The sequence below is a fragment of the Sorex fumeus genome, unplaced genomic scaffold (assembly GCF_029834395.1).
Source record: "Sorex fumeus unplaced genomic scaffold, SorFum_2.1 ptg000036l, whole genome shotgun sequence".
NCBI classification, from domain to species: Eukaryota; Metazoa; Chordata; class Mammalia; order Eulipotyphla; family Soricidae; genus Sorex; species Sorex fumeus.
In genome coordinates, this window is record NW_026606093.1 from 667608 (window position 1) to 693291 (window position 25684).

Below are 25684 nucleotides of genomic sequence, written 5' to 3' on the forward strand. Positions count from 1 at the left end.
GCCACCTGGCCGTCGTCTGCTTCCCGGAGTCCACTGCCCATGGGAAGGTATAGTGCTCCTGGATGACTCCTGGTTCTGTGCTCAGGGATCACTCCTGATGGAACTCGGGGGACCATACGGGGTTCCAGGAATTGAATTGGGGTTGGCAGCATGTCGGGCAAGCAGGCGCACTTCCGTACCCACTGTTCTCGCTCTCCAGCCGCCTTGTCTCCCTCAGCTGCCTGGGATGGGCCACATTCTCTATAGCCTGTGTGCTGTGGTGTCCGGGGGGCTGGTGTCATTCCCTCCTGTGGGAATCAGCACCAGGTCCACGCCTGCTGGCAGAAGAGTGACCGGTTGGGCCGAGGAGCTGCCAGGAAAAGGTGAGCAGCCACAGTCCCCGCCACACACGTGTGAACACAGCACCCCGCGGCTCCAGAGTTGTCGTGGGCCTACCACACCAGACTGTCGGACCTCAGGTACAGGGGCTCCTGCCGCCCCCAGGCTGCACCTGGTCCTCACCCACTTCCTCGGAACCAGCTTCCTTTTACCAGCCTGCCTCTCCCCTTCTTCTTTCTAGCTAAAACCAGCAGACCCAGACCTTTCCCTCTCTCCTGGGAATGATAAACGTTCCACATGCCCAGCCCGAGCCCACAGGGCTCTTCCTGGATGGGGACTTTGTTCCCTCAAGCAGCACCCTGGCCCTGGGAGGGAGCCTCTTGCGAGGTCCGGCCACAGGCCCCCCTCCCTGAAGCCATGCCGCACCCCTCGCCAGCTCTCCCTGGCCTCCTCTCCTGGTCCTGCCTCCCATCCCTCTCAGCCACTTAAGCAGCCTCCAGACACCTGCTCTGACATGGGCAGTTGCACCCAGGGCCATTAGGCACGCCGTGTGACCTTTTTTAGAAACTCTATATCTGTCACCCATTTTTGTTTCCTGTGTGAAAATTCCCCCCTCCAATCAGCAGCAACTGTCCCTGCTGACCCTGACTGCCCTCCCCTGCTCACCCTGACCCCAGGGGAAGAGGCGTGGGATGCCTGGAGGATAAGGTGGCATGTTTGCACTCTGCACTTCATTCAAAGCGCACTGCTAAGGGTCGAGGCTGTGTTCTTGCCATTTATTAATCCGCAATGAGTCTTCAAGTCTCCTCGGGGAAGTGCGGTGACAGAGCCATGGCCTCCTCTCCAACCCATGCTGTCAGCCCGAGCTCCTCGAAGGTCAGGCCCGGGCAGTTCTCTGCAGTCCCTCCCGGGACACAGGGGCCGAGGGGTCCGGCAGGCACAGTCGCCGTGTTGGCTGTCGGCCCCTCGAGAGGGCACTAGCCTGAGCCTGGGTGTGGGGCACCAGAGTAGGTTTCCCAGTCATTCTCATTATCCTCTCCCTCTCCTGGGGGCGGCCGTGCGGGTGGCAGAGGCGGGATGGAGTCTGACATTTGGGCGAAGGTTCCACCTGGCCCCTCGCTGGCCCCTGCCCCAGGTCCTTTCCTGGAAATACCTGGGAGGGAAAAGGGGGAGGGGGAGGGGTGAGGGGGCTGGTTGGGGGCCCCGCTTCCCCCAGCCGCTAGAGACAGAAAAACATGAAGCACAGGGCAGGGTGGGCCCCACACCACCTCACGCTGCCTCTGACCTTTGCGCCTCATGGCCAGCTTGTTGAAGAGATCTGACATCAGGTCCCCGCCGTGGCTGGTGGCCCTCGCTGCAACAGGAACACCGGAACACCATGACAAGTCAGGGGTTGGCAGCAAGTACCAGGCGCCCTACGCGTGTCGCTCAGCTTTCCTCAGGGCCCTACCCGCTTTCTCTGCTCACAGGGCTCGCTCCCCCGGGCTCCTGGAGCTTCGGTCTGTCCTGGGTTCAGCTCTAGGGAACTCACCTGAAATGTGACTCTCCTGGCACTATCATAGCCCTCCATGTGCCAAAAGGGCAAGTCGAGCTGTCCCCTGCCTGGGCACAAAACTAGCCCCAGGAGGGGTTCCCGTGCAGAGCTCATGGGGTTCTGGGGTTTGGGCCTGTGGCTGCAGCTCTGTGCCCAAGGCTGACCCGATAGGTCTGGGAGTTGCAGTGCACAGGAGTTGTGGCCGCAAGCAGCTGCGAGAAGCCGCTGGAGCTAACCTCTGTGTTCTCTGTCTCAAACAGAACACTTGAGGCTGGAGCGATAGTACAGTGGGGAGGGCATTTACCTTGCATGCAGCCAACCCAGGTCCCATTCCCCACATCCCATAGTACCGCCCCCAGCACCGCCTGGAGCAATTCCTGAGTGCAAAGCCAGGAGTAACCCCTGAGCATCACCAGGTGTGACCCAAAAAGCAAAAAAAAAAAAAAAAAAAAAAAAAAAAAAAAAAAAGAACATTTTCTATTCTCTCCTCTTTTGATGAGGCTGTCTCCTACCAGCTCAGAGAGGCAAGTTCAGCTAAGCAAGTTCCAAAAATGGGATCAGGTAGGAGGACGTGGGGGGTGAAGAGGGGAGCCCCAGGGCTTAGACTCACCGCAGAGGGGGCACTGACCACTGACCCGCGGGGACAGCAGGAGGCCGGGACAGAAGACACCCTTCCCTCCTCCCCCCAGCTCCCCCACGAGCTGCCTCAGCGTCTCCTCACCTTTTTCCTGTTCTTTCTGATTCTTCTTCTCCAGCTTGTGCTCCTTGACTCTGTGCAGCTTGGCCCTGCCAATACCCCCAGCCTGGCGGATGGACTCGAGCAGAGCGGCCCGGCCTCTAGACGGGTCCATGACTTCCTTGGGGGCTCCCTGGACCGGCGCTGGGGTAGGCAAGGGTGTGAGGAAGAGAAGTGGCCTGGGCAGGGGCTCGGCTGGGGGACAGCGCTGCCCAGCCTCGCTGGGGTGCTGGGGTGAGGGAGCTGGTACTTGGGGACCTGGGTGCTAGCTGTGTCCTCCGTGTTCCGAACTGGGGGGGTGTGTCACCCTGCAGAGGCGGCCAGGTACTGCCAGTGCCAGAGGTGCCCCCGAGACAGGTGTGCCCTCTGGGTGCGGGAGCTCTGCTTCCGCTGTTCAGGAAGCCCCTTTCCCTGCTGGGTATACCAGAAGGGGGGACCCCCCTGGAGTCCTGCAGGAGTCAGGGTTGTACCCGTGGGGCTCCACCATCCCCTCTGAGGATTCCAGTGGAACAAGATGTTTGGACTCAGCACTGCTCCCAAGACCGGGAGCGAAAGGCCACTTAGCAGGACAGGAGAGGCCTTCCCGGAGCCAGAAAGCAGACAGAGGGGCGGGTGGGAGAGCTGAGGGTCGCTGCTCCTACCTGCCTGGGGCCCCACGCTGCCTACGTCCTCCCGGCAGCCTCCTGGGGGGGGGGGCAGCGGGGGCGGTGGGAGGGCGCTGACCAGCACGGCCGGGCCAGCGACGGTGGCGGCGGTGGCAGCGCTGCAAGAATGCCACCGTCTAGGTCTGAAACAGAAAGGCAGAAAGGCCAGGGTGCCCGGGGAGAGGGCGGGGGGCACCGAGGAGCCCATCCCCACCCGGCCCCCAGCTCACCGGGCTTGGCGGGCACCTCCAGCTCCATGGCGAAGGCGGGCAGCTCAGGGATGGTGCCCAGCGCCGATGGCGCAATGCCCGAGCCCAGGTCGGCGCTGTAGGCGAGGTCGTCGGCCATGCCCGGCAGGTCGGGCAGGCAGGACGGCACGTCGATCTCGGGCACCTGGCCCAGGTCGGGCACGTAGAAGTAGCTCTCGGGGGCCTCCGGGGGGGAGGGCCAGCTGTGAGCGGCGCCCTGGGCCCACCCCCCGCCCGCCGCCCACAGCTCGCTGCCCACCTGCCGCTCCAGCTGCTCCCTCTTGCTGATGGAGAGCAGCGCGTCCACTGGCTTCTCCTCCGGCTCGGTGCCCAGCGACACGTGGGTCCTGGTGACCGCGCGGGCCAGGGGGTCCAGGAAGACGTACTTTTTGTACCTGTGGAGGTGGGCGCCAGGCTCAACCTGCGGAGGCCCGTGGCCCTGACCCCCGTGTGCTGTTCCAGGAGCGCCCTCGAGTTGGTGTATGGCTCACTGGGCTTGGCGGGCACTGCCAGCTCCATGGCGAAGGCGGGCAGCTCGGGGATGGTGCCCGGCGCCGGAGGGACGGCTGGCTTGGAGAGCAGAGAAGGGAGCGGAGGCCGGTCGTCTTGCTGCTTGGTATTGTCCAGACCACAGCGCTGCCACAGGATTTTCAGCCTTTCCAGGTAGACGGAGGGCCCCACTTCCTCTCCATTCGAGTTCACGATGGAGGACACTGTGCCTGTGGTGGTAGACATGCATGAGACCTCCATCTGCGGGGAGATGCCTGTTGAAGTGGGAATCCGGTCTTTGCCCTCCCTCTCCATCTCGATCGCCCAGAGGCCTCTCTCAACATAGCTCCGGAAGAACTGTGAGGAGTTTTTCAAAAATGGCTCAATGTCAGCATCTGAATATTTCTTCTTGCATTCATACAACTCTGCTAGGCCCTCTTTCGTGTTCTCTTTAGAACCAATCTTAAATATCTCAGCTAAGAAGTCATTCACATTGGCCTTTGATGATTTTTCATCTATTCGAGATGCTCCCTTTTCGGTTTCCTTGTCAGACTTGCTCCCTGACTGGTCCATACTGTGCTTCACCATGCGGCAGAGGTGGTCCTCAAGCTCCGACTCATTCTTGTTGTCGATCATTGTGAGGTGGTCGAGGATCTTGGGTCCTTTTAATTTGCATAGAGTGTGCAGCAATGTTTTTAGGGTCCTTATGGGAAATTCACTTTTGCATTGTTTCAATTTCTCTTTGGGAAAGACCTTCATGAAAATGTGTATATCTAAAAGAATTCTGTCTAGATTAATGTTGTTGATGGTATCAGGTAACAATCGGACCATTCTCCAGAGACACTTCATAACAAGATCTGAAAATTTGGGAGAACTGGCTGTTGCTAGTAGGCTGTCTTGAAGCAAAACAAGTAGGGCACTCAAAATGTTGGTTTGATCTGACTTCTCCAGAACCTTCACCACCAAGAGGTTCACAGATCGGATCACCTGTTGTCCTTCCTCCAGATCTTCAATTCGAGAGTCCAGCATTAGGGTGATGAGGCCATGCATCAGATCTTTTAGCACTCCAGTGGAGGCCTCCTGGGCTAGACTCTCTATCTGAAACAGTGAAATCATATTGCCAATGATACAGCAGTACAATTTGATGATTTCATCCTTCTCCAATTTCTCATCTGCCATGTGTGTGTGGTTAATGAGTCTCAGTTGCATGAACGTGGCTATGAGAAACTGATCAATATGGGCGGACATAGCTTCAACTTTGTCTTCTTGTCTCAGGACTTCATCAATCTGAGTCAGAGCTTGGATGTTTGTGTTGATGTCACCACTGGCCACTTGGGAGATAATAAAATTGATTGTGGATGCTGTATTACTGTGCATATCATCAAAGTCGTCGGCCATGCCCGGCAGGTCGGGCAGGCAGGACGGCACATCTATCTCAGGCACCTGGCCCAGGTCGGGCACGTAGAAGTAGCTCTCGTGGGCCTCCGGGGGGAGGGCCAGCTGTGAGCGGTGCCCTGGGCCCACCCCCTGCCCGCCGCCCACAGCTCGCTGCCCACCTGCCGCTCCAGCTGCTTCCTCTTGCTGATGGAGAGCAGCGCGTCCACTGGCTTCTCCTCCGGCTCGGTGCCCAGCGACACGTGGGTCCTGGTGACCACGCCAGCCAGGGGACCCAGGAAGACGTACTTTTTGTACCTGTGGAGGTGGGTGCCAGGCTCAACCTGCGGAGGTCTGTGGCCCTGATCCCCCTGTGCTGTTCCAGGAGCGCCCTCGAGTTAATGTATGGATTCCCAAAGCACAGACTTCCGAAGCCACCCACAGGGCTAAGCCACCGATGGGGACCCTGCAGGGGAGCCCCAGTCCCCCCCCCCCCCACCAGATGTACAGGTTTTCGGTGGTGTTGAACAGCAGCAGGGAGCTGACTGAGCTGATGTTGTTGGGAAGACCCCCCAGGTCCTCCTCGGTCTCATCCTTGGGTTCCAGCCTGGTGGTCACACACGAGGAAGTATTTCAGCTTCTCCTGGAGGAGGGACAGAGGGATGCTGCATTCTGCATTAGGCCCAGCAACCTCCATCCCGTCCCAGTCCATGCTCTGGGGACTGGAATCCTAACGTGGGGGCCACTGGGCACAGTAGCCCACAGGAGCTGAGTGCCCACAGACCTGCAGGGCCCGCTCGTCCAGGGGCTGGTGCTTGCTCAGGATCCTGTGGCGGGGGCATCTCTGCAGGCCGGGGTCCTGGGCCCCCGTGAAGATGGAGCCATACTCCCGCAGGTGCTCGGGAGCTGGGTAATTGGCACTGGAGAACACCTGCAGGCACAGAGGAACCTGAGTCCTGTGGTCCAGGAGCCTGAGACAGCCCAGTGGGCCAAGGACTGGCTGCAGAGAAGTCTGGGCGGGAGGGAGCCCTGGGGAGGGGTCGGTAAGCAAGGGCAGGGGGCAGGCAAGTTCCATAGCACAGGAATGTGGGCAGGGCAGACTCTGAGCCAGAGTGGAGGCCACCGGGCCAAACGCCTACCTTAATGGCCTTCTTACTGCCTTTGATCTTCTCTATCTTGGCCTGGGCCAAGGAGACCCTTTCCTCAATGGCCTGAAGTTGGCTCTGGCTCTGCTCCACACGCTGGGAGATCCTGCATAGAGAAAAAGGCCACAGGCTGGGGACTATTCCCCCCCCCCCCCCTTGCTGCTAACAGAGGGCTGCCCAGCGGACTCCAGAACCGCATAGTAGCCTTGACCGGGTTGATCCACGGCACGGTGCAGGAATGATATTTAGTCAACTCCTGTGAGCTAGAAACATGGCCAGCCACTCTAGTCCCAAGTGTCACTGGACGTGCCCATCCACAGGGACAGGGTTCCTATGACCCCGAGCTCACCCTCAAGCAGAGAGAGAATTGCCAGTACTTCCCCAGACAGATTCGCCTGTTTGCCAGTGGGAAAACCAGAGCTGGGCCGGGCCAGGTGACCTGCAATGACGGGCCCAAAGCCAAATCCTGTGAGCACTGCCCCAGTGCATGGGAAAGGCTCGTGTGGGGAAAGCTGAAGTCGTCCCTGGGGCCCTCCATGGCTAGATGCCTCACCAGCTTCCTTGCCCACCCCCCTGGTCGCTGGGATCTAGCCCCCCCCCCACCGTCCCCAGAAGGCAACATCTGCGTTCTTGGCTTGTGGCCTGAGAGTCAAAGACATGCAAGCCCCCCAGACATCTGTCTGCAGGACCCTTCTTCTCTGAGCCCCTCCTCTCTGTGGGAAGAACATGCACCTGCACTTCCCGCCCTGTCCCCTTTCGTCCTGTGGGTCACATGATCACATGACCACACGTCTCTCGGGCCCAGCAGCTCCAGTGTGGTTTTCGTGGGATTTGTTTCTTATTTCGGGGATTGGAGGCCACACCCAGTGATGCACTGCACTCAGGAATTATGCCTGGTGGCACTCGGGGGACCACATGGAATGCTGGGGACGGACCCCAGGCCCAGCGTCCTGCCCGCTGGGCTCTTTCTCTAGCTTGGTTCTGCTCCCACCTGTACTGCCAGGGTGTGCTGCAGAGCCTGGTGCTTCTGGAGGGGGGGGGGGGGGGCTGCGCTTACGGGATGACAGTGACTGGTCCCCGCATCAGCGCATCTGAGCGCATTCTCCCAGCCACTCCAACCCCAGCGCCAACGGCCCCATGCCCAGGGCCTTTCAGCTCTGCGTTCCTGTGGCGTACACCTGTGCACAAGGGAAGCCAAATGGAATGTCAAGTTCAAGGGGAAAGGGACGGGATGGGGGAATTTCGGTCAAAGGGGCCATGATATTTAGGGGGCTGGAGAATACAGAGTCTGGGACTAGGGTTTCCTTAAAGGGCAAAACGAGGGGGAGAAAGCTTAAAGTGCTAATGTGCATGCTTTGTATACAGGAGGCCCGGGTTTGGTCCCTAGCACTGCATGACGCCACCCCCATGCCCAAAGTATGGCTGGGAGAGACCTCTGAGTGCAGCATGAGGAGCAGCCCCTGGGTGCTGCCTGTGTGACAACTCACAAGAACAACCAAGGTTGGAATGGTCAGTCAACACCTTGGCGCAACCTCCGCAAACTACCCGCACACCCCAGACATTCCCAACCAGTCAATCTCCCAGCCCTGGGGTTTCACTCCCAATCACTTCCTGCTTCCACACAAGGCAGGGGGCTCCATGAGGTGGGGTTGGCCTGCAAAGCAGCTGGAATCTCCTGGACACATGGGCCTGGGTGGGGCCAATGCACAGAAGGAACTGTTTCTCACCTCTGCGAGAATACAGCCCCCACATGAGAAGCACCACCTTTTCAGCAAGAAAAGGTGGTCGTAAACTGCCACGTGTGTATGGGGGGGGTGTGAGTGCAACCAGACCCTTTGATGTACAAATGTCTACCTTGAATGTTAGGTAAAACTCTTGTTGCTGACCTTACCATATATGGTTATATTGCTTCTGCTCCTGACTGAGCTGCCCGGACCCTATATAAACAGCCTGTATCCCTCAATAAAGCCTGTCCCTTTTTCTCTCTGTTTCTAAACTGTACTCTGTCTCTTGTGTCTCGTGTTCATTCAGTTGGTCCCTCCTTGCACCATCGGATCAATCCTCGGGCCACCTCCGCGGGCCAGAGAGTGGTTACCGGGGCCCCCTGCAGGACTGAAGTACTCGCTTTCAGGTTCAGTCTATCCTATTGTCTCCTGTGTACCTTCAGAAGCAAGCCCCAAGCACTGAGCTGGGCACCCCTGATCATTGCAAGATGTGGTTCAAAAGCCTAAGTAAATAAGTTTAAGTTGTATGTTATCGGGGAAAAATAGTATATTCAGAAAGATTCAGAATATGGACATATTCTAGAGAGATTAGCACTATTTCTTCACCAACTTTAGGTTGTATATACCTACAGAATTGCAGTAAATTCATAAACAGTGAAGAATACGTGGAATTTCAGAAAATACGGAGATTTATGGGGTATTGATTTCTTGCCTTCAAAGCACCATTCTCATTAAAGGCAACTCACCAGGTCATGACATGAGTGTGACCTTCATATTGTAAATGTGTTCACACTTTGATGATGGGCACTTGTAGCTCATTAACTCTATTGACAGAATCATGTTCGTCTTCTGGGATTTGTGTTCATGCTTGCCAGAAAAACCTGGTCAATTATGGGAAATGATCAAAGATGGAAAGGGCTAAGATTAATATTGACATGTTCAAGTATAGGGTAGAGTAGATACCAGTTTTTGTAGAAACAAACAGATGGATATAAGGATATAACATATTGTAGTTATGAAACTTTGCGGGGAATTTTTTCCATAAAATTCAAAACTTTCTGATTCCTTCCTTATCTGAGTCAGTTGTGTCCACATTTACAGTAGCCATTCTTCTGTCTCATGCATAATAGTGTTCTAAAGGGAACAGATTCAGTGAATTATTGTCACCCAAGAATTCAGAGTTTTATATGAGCAGTGAGCACTCTCAACTATAACGTGCTAGTTACTAGTTTAAACGGTTTATTAAATATCTATGCCACCAATCAGAACACATCTACCATCTCTTTAGGGAGGGCTCCTTGACCTGGGCTTTAGTCCATGTGATTTTGTTTTGTTTTGTTGACAGGGCTTGGGGGAAAGTCCTGGACTGGCATTTTGGGGGTTATTTCCCGTGGTATTACAGGACCATAAAGTGCAGGGGATCTAACTCAAAGCAGGCACTCTAGCTCTGTGAGCTGTCTCCCCGGCCCAGGCCTGAATGCCAACTACTTGTTGGTGCTGTTTATCATGTGTTACTTCCCATTGTTTGCAGCCTCTTTTTTCTGATTTGGCTGGAGACCCTGCCGGTCCTGTCGCTGATCAGCCAGCGTTGTGAGTTATGTTTGTAGCTCTGTCATCAGGGGTATAGCTTACTTTATTTGTCCATCCTACTTTGCTTTCACAATGTGTGTGTGGAAAAAAAGAGTTAGAAATGTGTTCATTCTCTGAAATTTTGATACTATTGGCAACATTTTAAAACAAAATAGGGCCAGAGCAAACCACTGCAGAAAAAGTTGCTTTACCAGTTTCAACCCCCTGGACTAAGTCAAACTGAAAATATTCTAAGAAGCCCGTGTTGTGTGAGAATATTGTTAAGAACTTTTGCCTCCATCTGCTTTGCAATCCCTCCACCTGGCCATTTTCATTTTTATATTCTTCACCTCACCACTTTCCTCTTTTTCCCTCCATACGAATCTTCCTACCATCCTGTATTTTCTCTTAGAGACACATTTTGAGTTTTTAATGTAAATCTGTGTTCCCCACGTTGCAATTCTTTGATCCCAAACATGCAAGTTTTGCTTTTTTAATTGCCTCCTGGATTTTTAAGCACACAGTCCTCACAGGAACTTTGTACTATAGTAGAAAATACTTCAGTAGAATCACGCAGACATTGATTTGCATCCCAGCTGCATTGCTGAAGAGAAAATGAATAATTTGCTTAATGTCACAAGGAACAAACTCCTTTCATTTTCCAGCTCTACCATGTTTACTGTGTGGCTCTTAGCCCTCCGGTTACAAGATGGCCCCTACCTCTACAAGAATTACTTCTGAACTGCAATCAGAATAAGGAAGGAAAGTATAAGGTAAAAGGGACATGCCAAGTTAGGATCTTTCTTCAAAATTGAATTTAATAGCTTGTCTAGAGGTCATACATTTTCCTTTCTTTTTTTTTGTTCACTTTTTGGTTGTCACCTAGTGATGCTCAGGGGTTACTCCTGGCTAGGCACTCAGGACTTACTCCTGGCAGTGCTTGGGGAGGACCACATGAGATGACGGAGATCGAACCTGGGTTAGCCACATGCAAGGCAAACACCCTACCTGCTGTACTATTGCTACAGCAACCTAGAGGTATTATTTTTATATCTTTGCTTATTGGTCATATTGATGTCATTAAACCCCACGGGTGGCTCACGTGAGTCCTGAGGAGAAAAAGACGGTCACCTTCTCCCACTCCACCTCTGCCACCCAAGTCCCACTGGGAAGACTAGGACTGGTAAAGTCTGCAATGAGCCCCTGCTCTGGCGTAGGCCTCAGCCCCTCCAACCCCACCAGGTGGCCATCAGTCCACACCTGAAGTCCGCTTGATCTGCCAGGCCCAACCACCCAATTTCTCCTGGAGCCACAGACTCAGGCTGGAGCGAGGATTTCCTCTTTGCAGGAAAGCACAGGACAGTTCCAGGCCTTACCCAGGTCTTACCCAAGGTTTTTGGGGTTCTTTTCTCACTCGCAGAAAAGAATTTCAGGAGTAGACAAGCAGTGAAGTAAAACAGGTTTTTTATTTGGAGGGTTTTAAGGTGTGGAGGGAGAGACAGTGAAAGAGAGAGAGAAACGTGCTCAAGAGAGAACACAGTCTTCTCCAAGGCCAGAGAGAGCCCCCCCCCCCCACACATCCCAGCATTAGACATGAAAGCATGAAAGTACACATCTCAAGAGGGGAGATGCAAGCAACATATGTGCCCGGCCTTCTTAGTTCCTATTTTTCCCGTTTTCTGCAAGGTTGGTTTCTGCCATTGCCTTGGGAGGGGGCCTTCCCTATCCTGCCTACATCAATATTAGCTAACATGGATTGCCAGAGAACCTGAAAAATAAAGATTGCATTTCAAGTTGTGCACATTCCCATGTACTAATACAACAGAGGTATCTACTACTGAGAGCAGGAGTGAAACCACTGCTAGAAATCATCATCATCATCATCATCATCATCGAGGGGGCAGGAGTGAGCAGGAAGCTTGCCTTGCATGCAGTTGACCTGGATCCAATCCCCAACACCCTGAGCCCTGCTAGGAGTGATCCCTGAGTGCAGAGCCAGGAGTAAGCCCTGTGCACCACTGAGTATGGCCACAAAAAAAATCAAAAGTAAATAAACAAGGGGCCAAAGAGATAGTATAGGGAGTAAGATCCTCGCATGCAGTTAGCTTTGTTTCGATCCCTAGCACTGCATATGGTTCCCCAAGTATCATCTGCAGTAATTCTGAGCAACAGAGTCAAAAGGAAGCCCTGAGCACCGTTGGGTGTGACCCCAAAACCAAAACAAAGAAAGACCTTAATAAGGCAGACTCCACACTCTACATTACCAATAAGGAAACTGAGTACAGAGAAATAAATTTATTTAAGGTTCACATAACCAGTATTTTAATCTTGATCTGTTTGAGAGTAAAACTGTTCTAAGTCATCAGTTTATGTTGTTGAATTATAAGACATTTCTCACAGAATTCTGGACACTCTTTCAAAACAAAACTTTATTTTAAAGCTCAAATTTGGTCTTACTATTGCTCTTTGTCAAAGAGTGATAATTATCATAGGTAAGAAATCATCAGTGAATGGTAAAATTATTGAGACAAACTTTGATGAGAAACAGAATATATGCATATTTTCTGTCTTTTTTTTTCTTTTTGGGTCACACCCGTCAATGCTCAGGTGTTACTCCTGGCTCCTGTCTTTGCACTCAGGAATCACTCCTGGCGGTGCTCGGGGGACCATATAGGATGCTGGGAATCGAACCCGGGTACTCTAATCAGGCTGCCACATTCCTTGGTCTAGGAGGTGCCATGTTCAGTGATGCCAGAAGTAAGAGGAGCTTTTAGACTTTAAATAGCATACATTTGTTTGCTCATTATCACCATTTTCTTCAAATGAAGGCAAAATATTTTGTGTTAGAATCAATGTATTATGACAGTGTAGTATCATGAAGGGGGAGTGTCTTGGGAAGAGCAAAATTTTCTAGTTCACATAAATCCAGTTTTCCCTCTAGTAGCATTTCTTGCCCTCCAAAGCCACTACCAAGGTGCAATCCCTATTCCTCTAGATTAGATCTCTCCTCCAGATGAGATCTTTCTCTTCTTTCCATCAGCAACAGAATAGAAATCTTTAGATTGTAAAATGCCCTGAGGAGATTTTGACCAAGGCCTTTTAAATAGAGACTTAAGGACCAGGGCGCCCATTTCATCTTAAATCTAGGTCAGCACAACTGCCAGCTCGCGACCCTGGGACCTCCATCTTTCCCTGCAGGACCCCAGGTGTCCCCCAAGATGCCTGAAGAGAAGCAGTTTTGAGCATCTGCCCTGCCCTCTTCACTCCTGACCGCGGCGCCCATCTCATCCCAAACCCAGGGTTCTGTAGAGGCGTGGCCTCCTCAAAAGTGGGCATGGCCTCAAAAGTGGGCGTGGCCTAACTTCCAGCTGGCGGCCGCTTACGCGGATGCAGGTTGTTTTCCCATACTAAGGAACCTACTCCCCAAGGAATCTAGTTCCCAACCTACTCAGCAATATGAAGAAACAAAGAAAATTCCCACCACAAGGGGAGAACAACGAAAACAATCTAGAACATTCCGTCAATACAGCTCACCTAAAGGACCTCTCTGACATAGAATTCAGATACGAAGTCATGAAGATGTTCAATCAACTCAATGAAACAGTCAGACAGACAGCCAGTAACACCACAGAAAAAATCGACAAATTACGAGAAGAAATGAGAGCAGAAATGTCACGATTAAAAGATTCCATAGATGAAATGAGAAACTCAGTTTCTTCTCTTAAAAATAGAATGACCACAGCTGAAGAGAGAATCAGTGAGCTGGAAGATCAGCTGCAACAAGCCAACACGCAACAACAAACAGTGGCAAGGGACCTCAAAATGGCTCTACAGAGAATCAGAGTCCTAGCAGATGATTCCAAGAGGAACAATATTAGAATCATGGGACTACCTGAAGCTCAAGGAAACAATCCCAATGAAAAAAACACCGTCAAACAAATCATTGCTGAAAACTTCCCAGAGCTGCACAATGCAGCCATTCAGGTTCAAGGAGCCCGAAGGGTGCCAGCTAAAAGAGACCCCAACAAAAACACTCCAAGACATATCATAGTTAGAATGATCGATACTACCAATAGAGACACAATACTGCAAGCAGCAATAGCAAAGAAGGAAATCACATAAAAAGGAGCATCCCTTAGATTCACAGCAGACCGATCAGAGGAAACCCTACAAGCCCGAAGGCAGTGGCGAGATATAGCCAAAAAACTCACAGAAATGAATGCTTCACCAAGAATACTCTATCCGGCTAAACTCTCCCTCAAAATCGAAGGAACGGTACACTATTTTATAGATAAACAGCAGCTCAGGAACTTCATAGACTCAAAAACAAACCTAAAGCAAGGCCTAAAGGGGCTACTATAAGAAAAAACAAACCCTACAACCACAACACACCCGCACAGAAAGATGACACAAAACCCCATAACCATTCTCTCTCTCAATGTCAACGGTCTAAATTCACCAAATAAGAGACACAGAGTGGCAAAATGGATACAGAGACAGAACCCAACATTCTGCTGCCTACAAGAAACTCACCTCAACAGCCAGAGCAAACACAGACTCAAAGTCAAAGGATGGAAAACAATCCTGCAAGCACACAACTCCCTCAAAAAAGCTGGGGTGGCCATACTAGTATCCGACAACATAAATTTCACCTTGAAAAAGTTTAGAAGGAACAGTGAAGGCTATATTCTCTTCATCAAGGGATACGTACAACAGGAAGAAATCACACTCTTAAATGTATACGCACCTAATGAGGGAACAGCTAAATATTTAAAACAACTGCTAACAGATTTTAAGGAGGACATCACTACCAACACAATAGTACTTGGAGACTTCAACATCGCCTTATCACCTCTGGATAGATCAACAAGAACAAAACCCAGCAAGGAATTATTGGCTTTGAAAGAAGTAATAGAAGAGAAAGGTCTTATGGACTTATACAGGGCTTTACACCCCAAAAAGAAAGAATACACATTCTTCTGCAGCGCGCACGGAACATTCTCCAAAATAGACCATGTGCTAGGACACAAAACATACCTCAACAGAATCAAGAAGATAGAAATAGTTTCAGCCATCTTTTCAGACCATGATGCACTGAGGATAGAAGTGATTCACACAAAGACACGGAGAACCAAATCAAACACCTGGAAATGAAACAACTCGATGCTGAACAATGAGTGGGTCAGGAACGAAGTCAAGGATGAAATCACAAGATACCTGGAAACAAATGAGAATGAAGACACAAAATATCAGAACTTATGGGATGCAGCGAAAGCTGTATTAAGGGGAAAATTTATAGCTGTGCAAGCATATCTTAAGTCAATAGAAACGATGCACATAAACAATTTGACCTCACAGCTCAAGACCTTAGAAAAGGATCAACAGAAAGAGCCTAAATCAGGCAGAAGGAAAGAGATCATAAAACTTAGAGCAGAAATCAACGACATGGAAAACAAAGAAACAATCCGAAAGATCAATGAAACCAAGAGCTGGTTCTTCGAGAAAATAAATAAGATAGATAAACCACTAGCAACACTCACAAAGAAACAGAGAGAGAGAACCCTAATAAATCGAATCAGAAATAAGAATGGGGATATCACAACAGAAACTAAAGAAATTCAAGAGATCATCAGAGACTACTTTGAAAGTCTCTATGCCACGAAACACGAGAAGCTGGAAGAAATGGATAAATTCCTGGATTCCTACCATCTCCCAAAGCTGAATCAAGAAGATATAGAGTACCTGAATAGACCTATTCACATCAAGGAAATTGAAACTGTAATCAAAAGTCTTCCCAAAAACAAAAGCCCAGGCCCAGATGGATTTACTAGCGAATTTTTCCAAACATTTAAAGAGGACCTATTGCCAATTCTTCTCAAGCTTTTCCAGGAAATTGAAAAAACAGAAACCCTCCCAAACAGCTTCTATGAAGCCCATATCTCTCTAATACCAAAAGGAAATAAAGACACCGCAAGAAAAGAAAACTACAGGCCAATATCCCTGATGAACACGGATACGAAGATTCTCAACAAAATACTAGCCAAAAGAATACAACAACTCATCAAAAAGATCATACATCATGACCAAGTGGGATTCATCCCAGGGATGCAAGAATGGTTCAACATTCGGAAATCAATCAACATAATCCATCATATCAACAAAAGAAAAGATATAAATCATATGATCATATCAGTAGACGCAGAGAAAGCTTTTGAGAAGATCCAGCACCCATTCATGATGAAAACCCTTGCCAAAATGGGGATAGAGGGGACTTTCCTCAATATAGTTAAAGCCATCTACCACAAACCTACAGCAAACATCATCCTCAATGGGGAAAAACTGAGACCCTTCTCCCTAAGGTCAGGGACGAGACAAGGATGCCCACTCTCTCCACAACTGTTCAATATATTACTGGAAATACTTGCAATAGCGATTAGGCAAGAAAAAGATATTAAAGGCATCCAGATAGGGAAAGAAGAAATTAAGCTCTCACTATTCGCAGATGACATGATACTATACTTAGAGAACCCTAAAACCTCTACCAAGAAACTCCTAGAAACAATAGGCTTGTATAGTAAAGTGGCAGGCTATAAATTCAATACCCAAAAATCCATGGCATTCCTATACGCAAATAGTGAAAGAGAAGAAAGTGACATCAAGAAAACAATCCCATTCACAATTGTGCCCCAGAAAATCAAGTATCTAGGAATCAGCTTAACTAAGGAAGTAAAGGACCTGTACAAAGAAAACTACAAAACGCTACTTCATGAAATAAAAGAGGACACGAGGAAATGGAAAAATATCCCCTGTTCATGGATGGGGAGAATCAACATCATCAAAATGGCAATACTTCCCAAAGCACTGTAAAAATTCAATGCAATCCCTATAAGGATACCCATGACATTCTTCAAAGAAATGGAGCAAACACTCCTGAAATTTTTATGGAACAATAAGCCCCCACGAATAGCTAAAGCAATTCTCGGGAAAAACAAAATATGAGGAATCGACCTCCCTAACTTCAAACTCTACTACAAGGCAGTAATAATTAAAACAGCATGGTACTGGAACAAAAGCAGAGCTGCAGACCAATGGAACAGAGTTGAATATACTGACATTTCCTCCCAAACATATAATCATCTAATCTTTGATAAGGGGGCAAGAAAAGTGAAATGGAGCAGGGAAAGCCTCTTCAATAAACTGTGCTGGCAAAATTGGACGGCTACATGCAAAAAAGTGGGCTCAGATCTCTGCCTAACACCATGCACAAAAGTAAGATCAAAATGGATTTGTGACCTTAACATCAGACCAGAATCCATAATGTTTATTGAAGACAAAGTTGGCAAAACTCTCCATGATATTGAAGCTAATGGTATCTTCAAAGATGTCATGCCACTGGCCAAGCAAGTGAAAACAGAGATAGACAAATGGGACTATCTTAAACTAAGAAGCTTCTGCACCTCAAAAGAAACAGTGACCAAAATACAAAGACAGCCTATAGAATGGGAAAGGATATTCACCAAATACACATCCGACAAGGGGTTGATATCAAGGATATACAAGTTACTGGTTAAACTCCACAAGAAGAAATCACCCAACCCCATCAAAAATGGGGTGAGGAAATGAACAGAAACTTTTGCAAAGAAGAAATTCGAATGGCAAAATGGCACATGAGAAAATGCTCTACATCACTAATCATCGGAGAGATGCAGATCAAAACCACAATGAGATATCATTTCACACCACAGAGACTGGCCCACATCCACAAGAACAAAAGCAACCGGTGCTGGCGCGGATGTGGTGAGAAAGGGACCCTCCTTCACTGCTGGTGGGAATGCCGGCTGGTCCAACCCTTGTGGAAAACAGTATGGACGACTCTCAAAAAATTAAAATTTGATCTGCCATTTGACCCAACTATAGCACTCCTGGGAATATATCCCAGAGAGGCAAAAAGGTATAGTCGAAGTGACATCTGCAATTGTTGTTCATTGCAGCACTCTTTACAATAGCCAGAATCTGGAAACAAACTTGAGTGCCCAAGAACAGATGACTGGTTAAAGAAACTTTGGTACATTTACACAATGGAGTACTATGTAGCTGTTAGAAAAGATGAAGTTATGAAATTTACATACAAGTGGTACTACATGGAAAGTATCATGTTAAGGGAAATGAGTCAGAAAGAGCGGGATAGACACAGAAAGATTGCATTCATCTGGGGAACATAAAGCAACAAAAAGGGAGACTAACACACAGGAATGGCTGAGATTAGTACCAGGAATTTTGCTCCATGAATGGAAGGCCAGCCACACGTTCTAGGTGAAAAGGAAGCTCAGATAGAGAAGAGAGCACCAAATGAAGGGTGTTGTGAGGACCCTCCCATGGTGGGAGAAGCATGTTAAAAGTAGTCTATAGACCAAACATGATTGCCACTCAATGCCTCTCTTGCAAAACACAGTACCCAAAAGAAGAGAGAGAGAACAAGGGGGAATACCCTGTCACAGAGGCAGGATGGGACGGGGGGGATGGGGGGTGCAGGGGATGCTGGGACCCGTGGTGATGGATGACGGGCACTGGTGGAGGGATGGGCACTTGATCATTGTATAACTGAAACCCAAGCAAAAAATTTGTAAGCCTATAACTGTACCTCATGGTGTTTCACTAAAAAAATAAATAGAGACTTAAAAAATTACTGCCATTTATGTAAAAAGTGTACTGTGACCAAGTTGTTTAAATGGAAATAAAGTGTTTTCTTTAAAAAGCCAAAATAAATAAATAAATAAAATTTTTAAAAAATAATAAAATGTTCTGAGGAGCAAGATTCCCAGTTTGACTGTGGAATGGCTACATTGATCAACCAATACAGTAAAGGAACAGTTGGAAAAGAGGAAATATGGAGCCAGAGATAGAGCACAGTGAGTAGAGTGCTTGCCTTGTATGCAACTCACCTGGGTTTGATCCCCAGCACTATATATATATAGTCCCTCGTGCCCAGTCAGGAATGATCCCTGAGCACAGGAGACAGAAGCACTGAGCCCTGCAAGATGTGCCAAAGAGAAGGAAAGAAAGAAAGAACGAAAGAGATAGGAAGGGAGGGAGGGTTAGGGAGGGAGAGAAAGAAAGAAAGAAAGAAAGAAAGAAAGAAAGAAAGAAAGAGAGGGAATGAGGGAGGGAGGGAGGGAAGGAAGGAAGGAGGGAGGGAAGGAAAGAGAGGAAAGAAAGAAAGAAAGAAAGAAAGAAAGAAAGAAAGAAAGAAAGAAAAAGAAAGAGGGAGGGTGGATTAGGGAGGGAGAGAAAGAAAGAAAGAAAGAAAGAAAGAAAGAGCAAGAAAGGGGAGGGAGGAAGGAAGGAAGGAAGGGAGGGAGGAAGGAGGAGCAACAAAGGGAAAGAGGGAGAGAAAGGGAGAGAGAGAGAGAAAGGGAAAGAGAGGGAGGGTGGAAGAAAGAAAGAGAGAAAATACAGTAGGACAACAGGAATAGTTGTTAGACCTCAGAGTGAACAAATAAATGATTTTCAAAATTTTCCCTGAAGTCTTCTGAACAGAAACCTACAGGAGGTAGGATGCTTCAGGTTATAAGTAACCGAAGTGCAGTTTGAATTAGCTGAGCCAGCTAACGACAAAAAAATTAACAATAAAACTTATTAATAGATGGTCCATGACTCAAAAAGATTTTTCTTGGATTTTTTCCTCCTCGTAATTTATACGACACATCTAAGATGTTTAAAAAAAGGAAAATGGACCGGGCTGTTACCATAAGGTCTTGTGGAGGCTGCAAGAATCAGAGAGAAGCTTGAGTGCAACTGCCCTGCCAGTGTTGCGAAGACAGCTACTCAGATACACTCAAGCCTACTGGAACTGCATTGCCTGGGAGTTTGACCCTGCCACCCTGGATCTAGGACACAGCGGCTCATAAGCACGAATCTGGATGAGACTTTACTCTTCTGGGTTGGACAAAAGGAAGGTGAGTGGCCTCAACCTGGATACCAGCTGCTTTGTTAGAAAGGGAATATAAGGCTGAAGGGATCCAGAAAAGGGCTCAAAGAGCAGAACTCATGTTTTGAAAATAAGAGTGTGGGTTTTACCCACGGCCCTGCATGACCTCCAAGGCACTCAACGGTATAGCCTCAGAGGTCCCCTGAGCACCATCAGGGTGACACTGGTGGCCCTAGTACCACTCGATCCAAGCAGCACTGCATTGCCACGCCTCAGCTTTGAACCATCCAGTCCTGCTGGTATCTCCGGGATAAGATACAAAGAGCATTTATTAGAAGATCCTCCCAAAAGAGGTGGGCCCAGGAGATGCCTCAAAGGGCAGGAGTGCACAATTAGCATGTGGGAGCCCTGGGTTTGATCCCTGGCACCACATGGTCCCCTGAATGGGTGCCAAGCAAACAAAAATAAGCAGAAGTCAAGGATAAGACAGCGCATATATTGAAAGACATAAAGAACTTATTAATGCATACCCAGTAGTGGGTGCAGGCACTCAGGGGAGAGTCACACTGAATGGTTTAGGGATAAAGGCCTCATAGGGTGAGTTAACTAATGCATGAAGGTTGGGCTAGGGCAGTAGGCTAGACACACTCTAGGACACAAGCCTCTCTCTCTAGAGCTAGCGGTATTTGAGTTAATATGTTGTGAAGCTCTAATGAAGGAGAAAGGTGACATCAGGAATCAGGGTCAGGAATCCCTGTTAGATAGACACTGGTAACCAGTTAGAGCTACTTCTTTTGAGTTCCCTTCTTGTCAGAAGATGGTAACTGCAAGAGTCAGAGGTATGTTGGTTCTGAGCCAGAGAGAGAGTACAAGATGTAAGGTATTTACTTGCCTTGTATTTCACTGACTGCTGGTTTGACCACATCTGCTCCCCTGAGCACTGCCAGGACTCACTTTTGAGCAAGGAGCCAGAAATAGCTCCTGAGTATTCCTCTCCCAATTCAGAAAAATAAAAAAAGGATGTTGGTTCTGGATTTTTCAATGCCGTCCTAGCATGTTTCTTCCACATTGCTTCCTTTAATCAGGGAAGATGCAAAGATTGGAGTGATAGCACAGCAGGGAGGCCATTTGCCTTGCAAGCAGCCAACATGGCCAACCCGAGTTCGATTCCTCTGCCCCTCTAGGAGAGCCCGGCAAGCTACCAAGAGTATCTCACCCGCACGGCAAAGCCTGGCAAGCTACCCGTGACGTATTCGATATGCCAAACACAGTAACAACAAGTCTCACAATGGAGACGTTACTGGGCCCGCTCGAGCAAATCGATGAACAATGGGAGGACAGTGACAGTGACAGTGTGGGTTCACATGTATCAGTTATGAAATCCTAAACATTAAAGCCCCTATTCTGGTTATTCAGAGGACTCACTTCATCTCCATCACTGCTTGTTTTTGTTTTGTTGTGTTTTTATTTTTTCCCAGTGGTACTCAGGAGCTATTTTTGGCTCTGTGATCCCTAGAGGTCCTCAGGGGACAGGATCATGTGTGGCGCCAGAGATGGAACCCAGATCAGCAGCCTGCAAGGCAAGTGCCTTACCCACTGTACTGTCTCTCCAGACCCATCTGCAAAAGGAACAAACACAACATTGTCTGACTCGATTTTCTCAGTAACGTAACTGTTTGAAATTTTATTTCTGAGTAATAGTAAGTTCATATTAGCACTGAAAGGGAGAAATTAATTTGGAACAAAATGAAGCTTTTATTTGAAATGGTACTAAAATAAGTCTTCACCTAGAAATATAAAATTATAGCTCAAAGGGATATAATTAAAAAATCTGAAAACACAGCTATTTGTAAAAAGTTATTTCATTTTCCTCTCCCTGACATAATGTTTAATCGTGATTTGAAAAGGGGTTTGCCTCAATGCCTCTTTTGCAGACCACAACACCCAAAAGCAGAGAGAGAACAAAAGGGAATGCCCTGCCACATAGGCAGGGTGGGATGGGGGGGGGATGGGGGTAGGAGGGATATTATCCATGGTGGTGGAAAACGGCCACTGGTGGAGGGGTGGGTATTTGATCATTGTATAATTGAAACCCAAGCACAAAAAATTGTAAATCTACAACTGTACCTCATGGTGTTTCACTAAAAAAAAAAAAAAACAGCAAATAGTATTGTCATTCTTGTTCCAGTAAGCATGGCTTAACATACACATAAAGCATGTGGAAATTCTGAGGTTAGATTTCTTTTTTTTTTTGACTCCTTATAACTTACTGAGTTTTGTCCTCTATAAAATGTGGGAGAGAGATTTAAGTATGGATGATGACCTCTGTTAACACTGAGCGTCGTAGATATTACCCATGCGTGGCATCCTCAGAAAAAGGACAAGGCAACTCTTACTGAAAGCCCCAGCTGCCCTCTTCCCTGCCCAGACCACCTGTCCTGCAGCAGCTGGGCCTTGCTTTCCGTGTGTGTGTTCTATTTCCATGGGGTGCTTGCTGGAAGAGTATGTGAATCCTGGCTCTGCCTCTCACTCTTGTGGGTAGGCATCAGCCAGGAACTTAATCTTTGTAGCAGGAAATTTTTTTAAGGACTCAGTTCTCATATTCTCCACTGCTTGTACTCACCACCTCTTTTCTTACCAGGACTCTCTACACATTTTTATTCTTACTGTTTGTTTTGTTTTGAGGACACACCAGCAGTGCTCAGGGCTTACTCCTGGTTCTGCACTCAGGGATCACTCCTGGCGGTGCTCAGAGGACCACATATGGTGCCCAGGATTGAAATGGGGTTTACCACATGCTAGACAAGTACCTTAACCCTTGTAGTAACTCTCTGAACCCCTAAAATTTATTTTTCAGCTTTTTATTTTGAACAAAGTATAACTTGTGAAAAAGATGCAAAATATAGAGTGCCTATACGTCCCTCTCCAAATACTCACATTAGATAAATCATAATACTATAATTGGAACCAGGAAATCAACATTGGTATAATACTATTTCCTATAACAAAGGCCTTATTTAAAAAATGAGTTTTTCCACTGATGTCTCTCTTCAGTTTCAGGATCCCGTATGGAATTTCAGTTGCATTTAGTTGTTATTTCTCGTCAGTCATTTATGGTGCATAACAGTTTCTGTCTTTTCTTGCCAATAGAAATTACCTTAAAACTTCTGAAGACTAGAGACTAGTTATTTTGTTGAATAGCCTTAAAATTAAGTTTTCTCACAACTTGACAGAACTTCAACCCCAAGATGTCCCTTCCTACCTACTTAGTTACTTAATCGTTTTTTTTAACTATATTATTTCATGGATGTTTTTCACATGAGTTATAATTCAATGAGATCATTATTTATTTTGTAGCTCAAATTAGTTGTTATTGTTGTTGCTGTTGTTGGGTTTTGTTGGGGGATCTTTTTTTTGGTGGGGGTGGGGATTGGTTTTTGGCCCACACCTGGTGATGCTCAGGCCTTTCTTCTGACTTTACACTCAGGAATTACTTATAGAGGAGTCAAAGATTGGTATATCAGAGATTGAACCCAGATTGGCCATGAGCAAGCCAAGTGCCCTACCTGCTGTACTACCTCTCCCCATAAACTAACTCACACACACTCTGACCCTAACCCTAACCCCAACCCTAACACTAACCCCAACCCACTCTCTAGGGTTATCTAGAGATAACCAACTTTATCTAGGCTTGGAATAAACTTTTCAATTAGCTTTAATTTAAACATCACTCTATAATTAACTTTCATTTTGAACTTTAAAAATAGTCAAGGTAGCTGGAGTGATAGTACAGTGGGTAGGGTATTTGCCTTTTATGCAGCCGATCCGGGTTCAATCCTGGCATTCCATATGGTCCCCTGAGCACTGCCAAGAGTAATTTCTGAGTGCTGAGCCAGGAGTAACCCCTGAACATCACTGGATGTGACCCAAAAAGTCAAAAAAATGTGAAGGCCCAGCATGATACTACAGTGGGTAGGGCACTTACCTTGCTTGCGGCTGACCAGGGTTTGATCTCAGCATCCCATATTGTCCCCTGAGCCCCGCCAGGAGTGATCCCTGAGCGTAGAGCCAGGAGTAAGTCCTAAGCACCGCTGGATATGGCTAAATGAATAAAAGAGAGAGAGAGAAAGATAATTGAGCAAATTGCTATGATCTCTTGCTCATTGATAAATTTATTCTTCAAAGACAGCAACTAATACATCACACATTATGACTATCTGGCTTATGGGAATGTTTTCCACCTGTGCTTATGATGTCATCATTAGGACTACTTTAATTTTCCTGATGATCTGCATCTAATAGCACTTTAACAATTTCCCTGTCCTTCATAGAATGCTCAGGCTATGTACCATGATCAACGTTCCATGTTTTATTTCCATGTGAGCTTTTTACAACTTGCTTATACTTTCAGCTAATAAACTTTTGGGTTAAGTAAGGTGCTTTGATATCATCTTTTCATTAGAGGTTCTAAATACCCAATTCATGATAATTTCTTAAATCACTGTGACCCAAACTCTGTGTCAAGCAATAATGTTGATTTATCAACTTCATTCTAATCATGATCAATGCCACAGATAGCATCCTGAAGAATAAATTCATTAGGAAAGTCTTGTATTTTTAGAACTATTAATTATGTTTTTTGTTTCTTTCTTTTTGTTTTGTTTTGGCTTTGTTTTTTAGATGACACCTGGTGGTGCTCAAGCTTTTGCACTCATGGATCACTTCTTGCAGGGTCTGGGGACCATTTTGGGAGCTGGGGATCAAACCCAGGTCATCCATGTGCAAGTCAAATGATTTACCTACTGTACCATCACTCCAGATCAATTCTAGAGGGTATTTTTTTTCCTTTTTGGATTTTGGGTTAAACCTGGTGATGCTCAGGGGTTACACCTGGTTCTGCACTCAGGGATCACTCTCGGGGATGTTATGGGATGTCAGGGATTGAACCTGAGTCAGCTGTGTGTAAGGCAAATGCCCTACCCACTGTACTATCGCTCCAGCCCATAGAGAAACAACTTTAACCTTTTTTTAACATGTAGATGGATAATAATAAAAGTTTTCTGAAATTGTATAGAATTTTTGAAGGACTATTATGATCTAAGCAATTCTGGGTATTCTTAAGAAATTGCTTGGGCCGGAGCCGACCAAGTTTCAGTTCCCAGCATTCCATTTGGTCTCCCAAGCACTGTCAGAAGTGATTCCTGAGTGCAGAACCAGGAGTAACCCCTGAGCATTGCCAGGTGTGACCCAAAAAGCCAAAAAAGAAAGAAAGGAAGGAAGGAAGGAAGGAAGGAAGGAAGGAAGAAATTGTCTCAAATTGAGCAAACCTCTTTGCAAATTATAAGATCTTTTATTGCGGCTGGAGTGATAGCACAGCGAGTAGCATTTGCCTTGCACGTGGCTGACCGAGGTTCGATTCCCAGCATCCCATATGGTCCCCTGTGTACTACCAGGAGTAATTCCTGAGTGCATGAGCCAGAAGTAACCCCTGTGCATCGCCGGGTGTGACCCAAAAAGCAAAAAAAAAAAAAAGAAATCTTTTATTTTGAGCATTCTAAACCATTTCCCACTCAGAATTATTCTAATGCTTGTGTTCAGAGAAGCTACAGGAAAAGATTTTGACAAATACTTCAGAGTGCAGATTTGTCATGAAGCTGAAGATAAAAATTGCAGTTTATGAAAAAAATTAACTATCTCAAATATTACAGGATATTGGGCCAGAAAGACGAACATGAGTTAAGACCCTTGCCTAGCTTCTAGGTGACCCCAGTTCAAGCCCTGGAGCCATATATGGTCTGCTTAGCACTACCAGGAGTAGGCCTGAGCATAGCACCAAGAGTGTGACCTGCCACTCACTCAGGTGAGTGAGGCCCAAAACACCTGGCCACAAACAAAACAAAAAAAGTTCAGGATATTGAGGGGCCAGAGTGATAGTACAGTGGGTAGGGTGTTTGCCTTGCACGTGGCCAACCCAT

At 47.6% G+C, this 25684-nt stretch overlaps 1 protein-coding gene across 1 annotated transcript; it reads right to left on the minus strand.

The window, feature by feature from the left end:
* Positions 1-1115: 1115 nt before the first annotated feature.
* LOC130027098 (WASH complex subunit 1-like) lies at positions 1116-7589 on the minus strand. The gene is given in 14 exon segments (XM_056117754.1): positions 1116-1222; positions 1322-1471; positions 1604-1672; positions 2574-2732; positions 3013-3037; positions 3255-3331; positions 3334-3375; positions 3463-3664; positions 3740-3875; positions 5852-5968; positions 5970-5986; positions 6128-6274; positions 6483-6594; positions 7546-7589. Coding segments are annotated over 14 exon segments (1404 nt in total).
* Positions 7590-25684: the final 18095 nt, after the last annotated feature.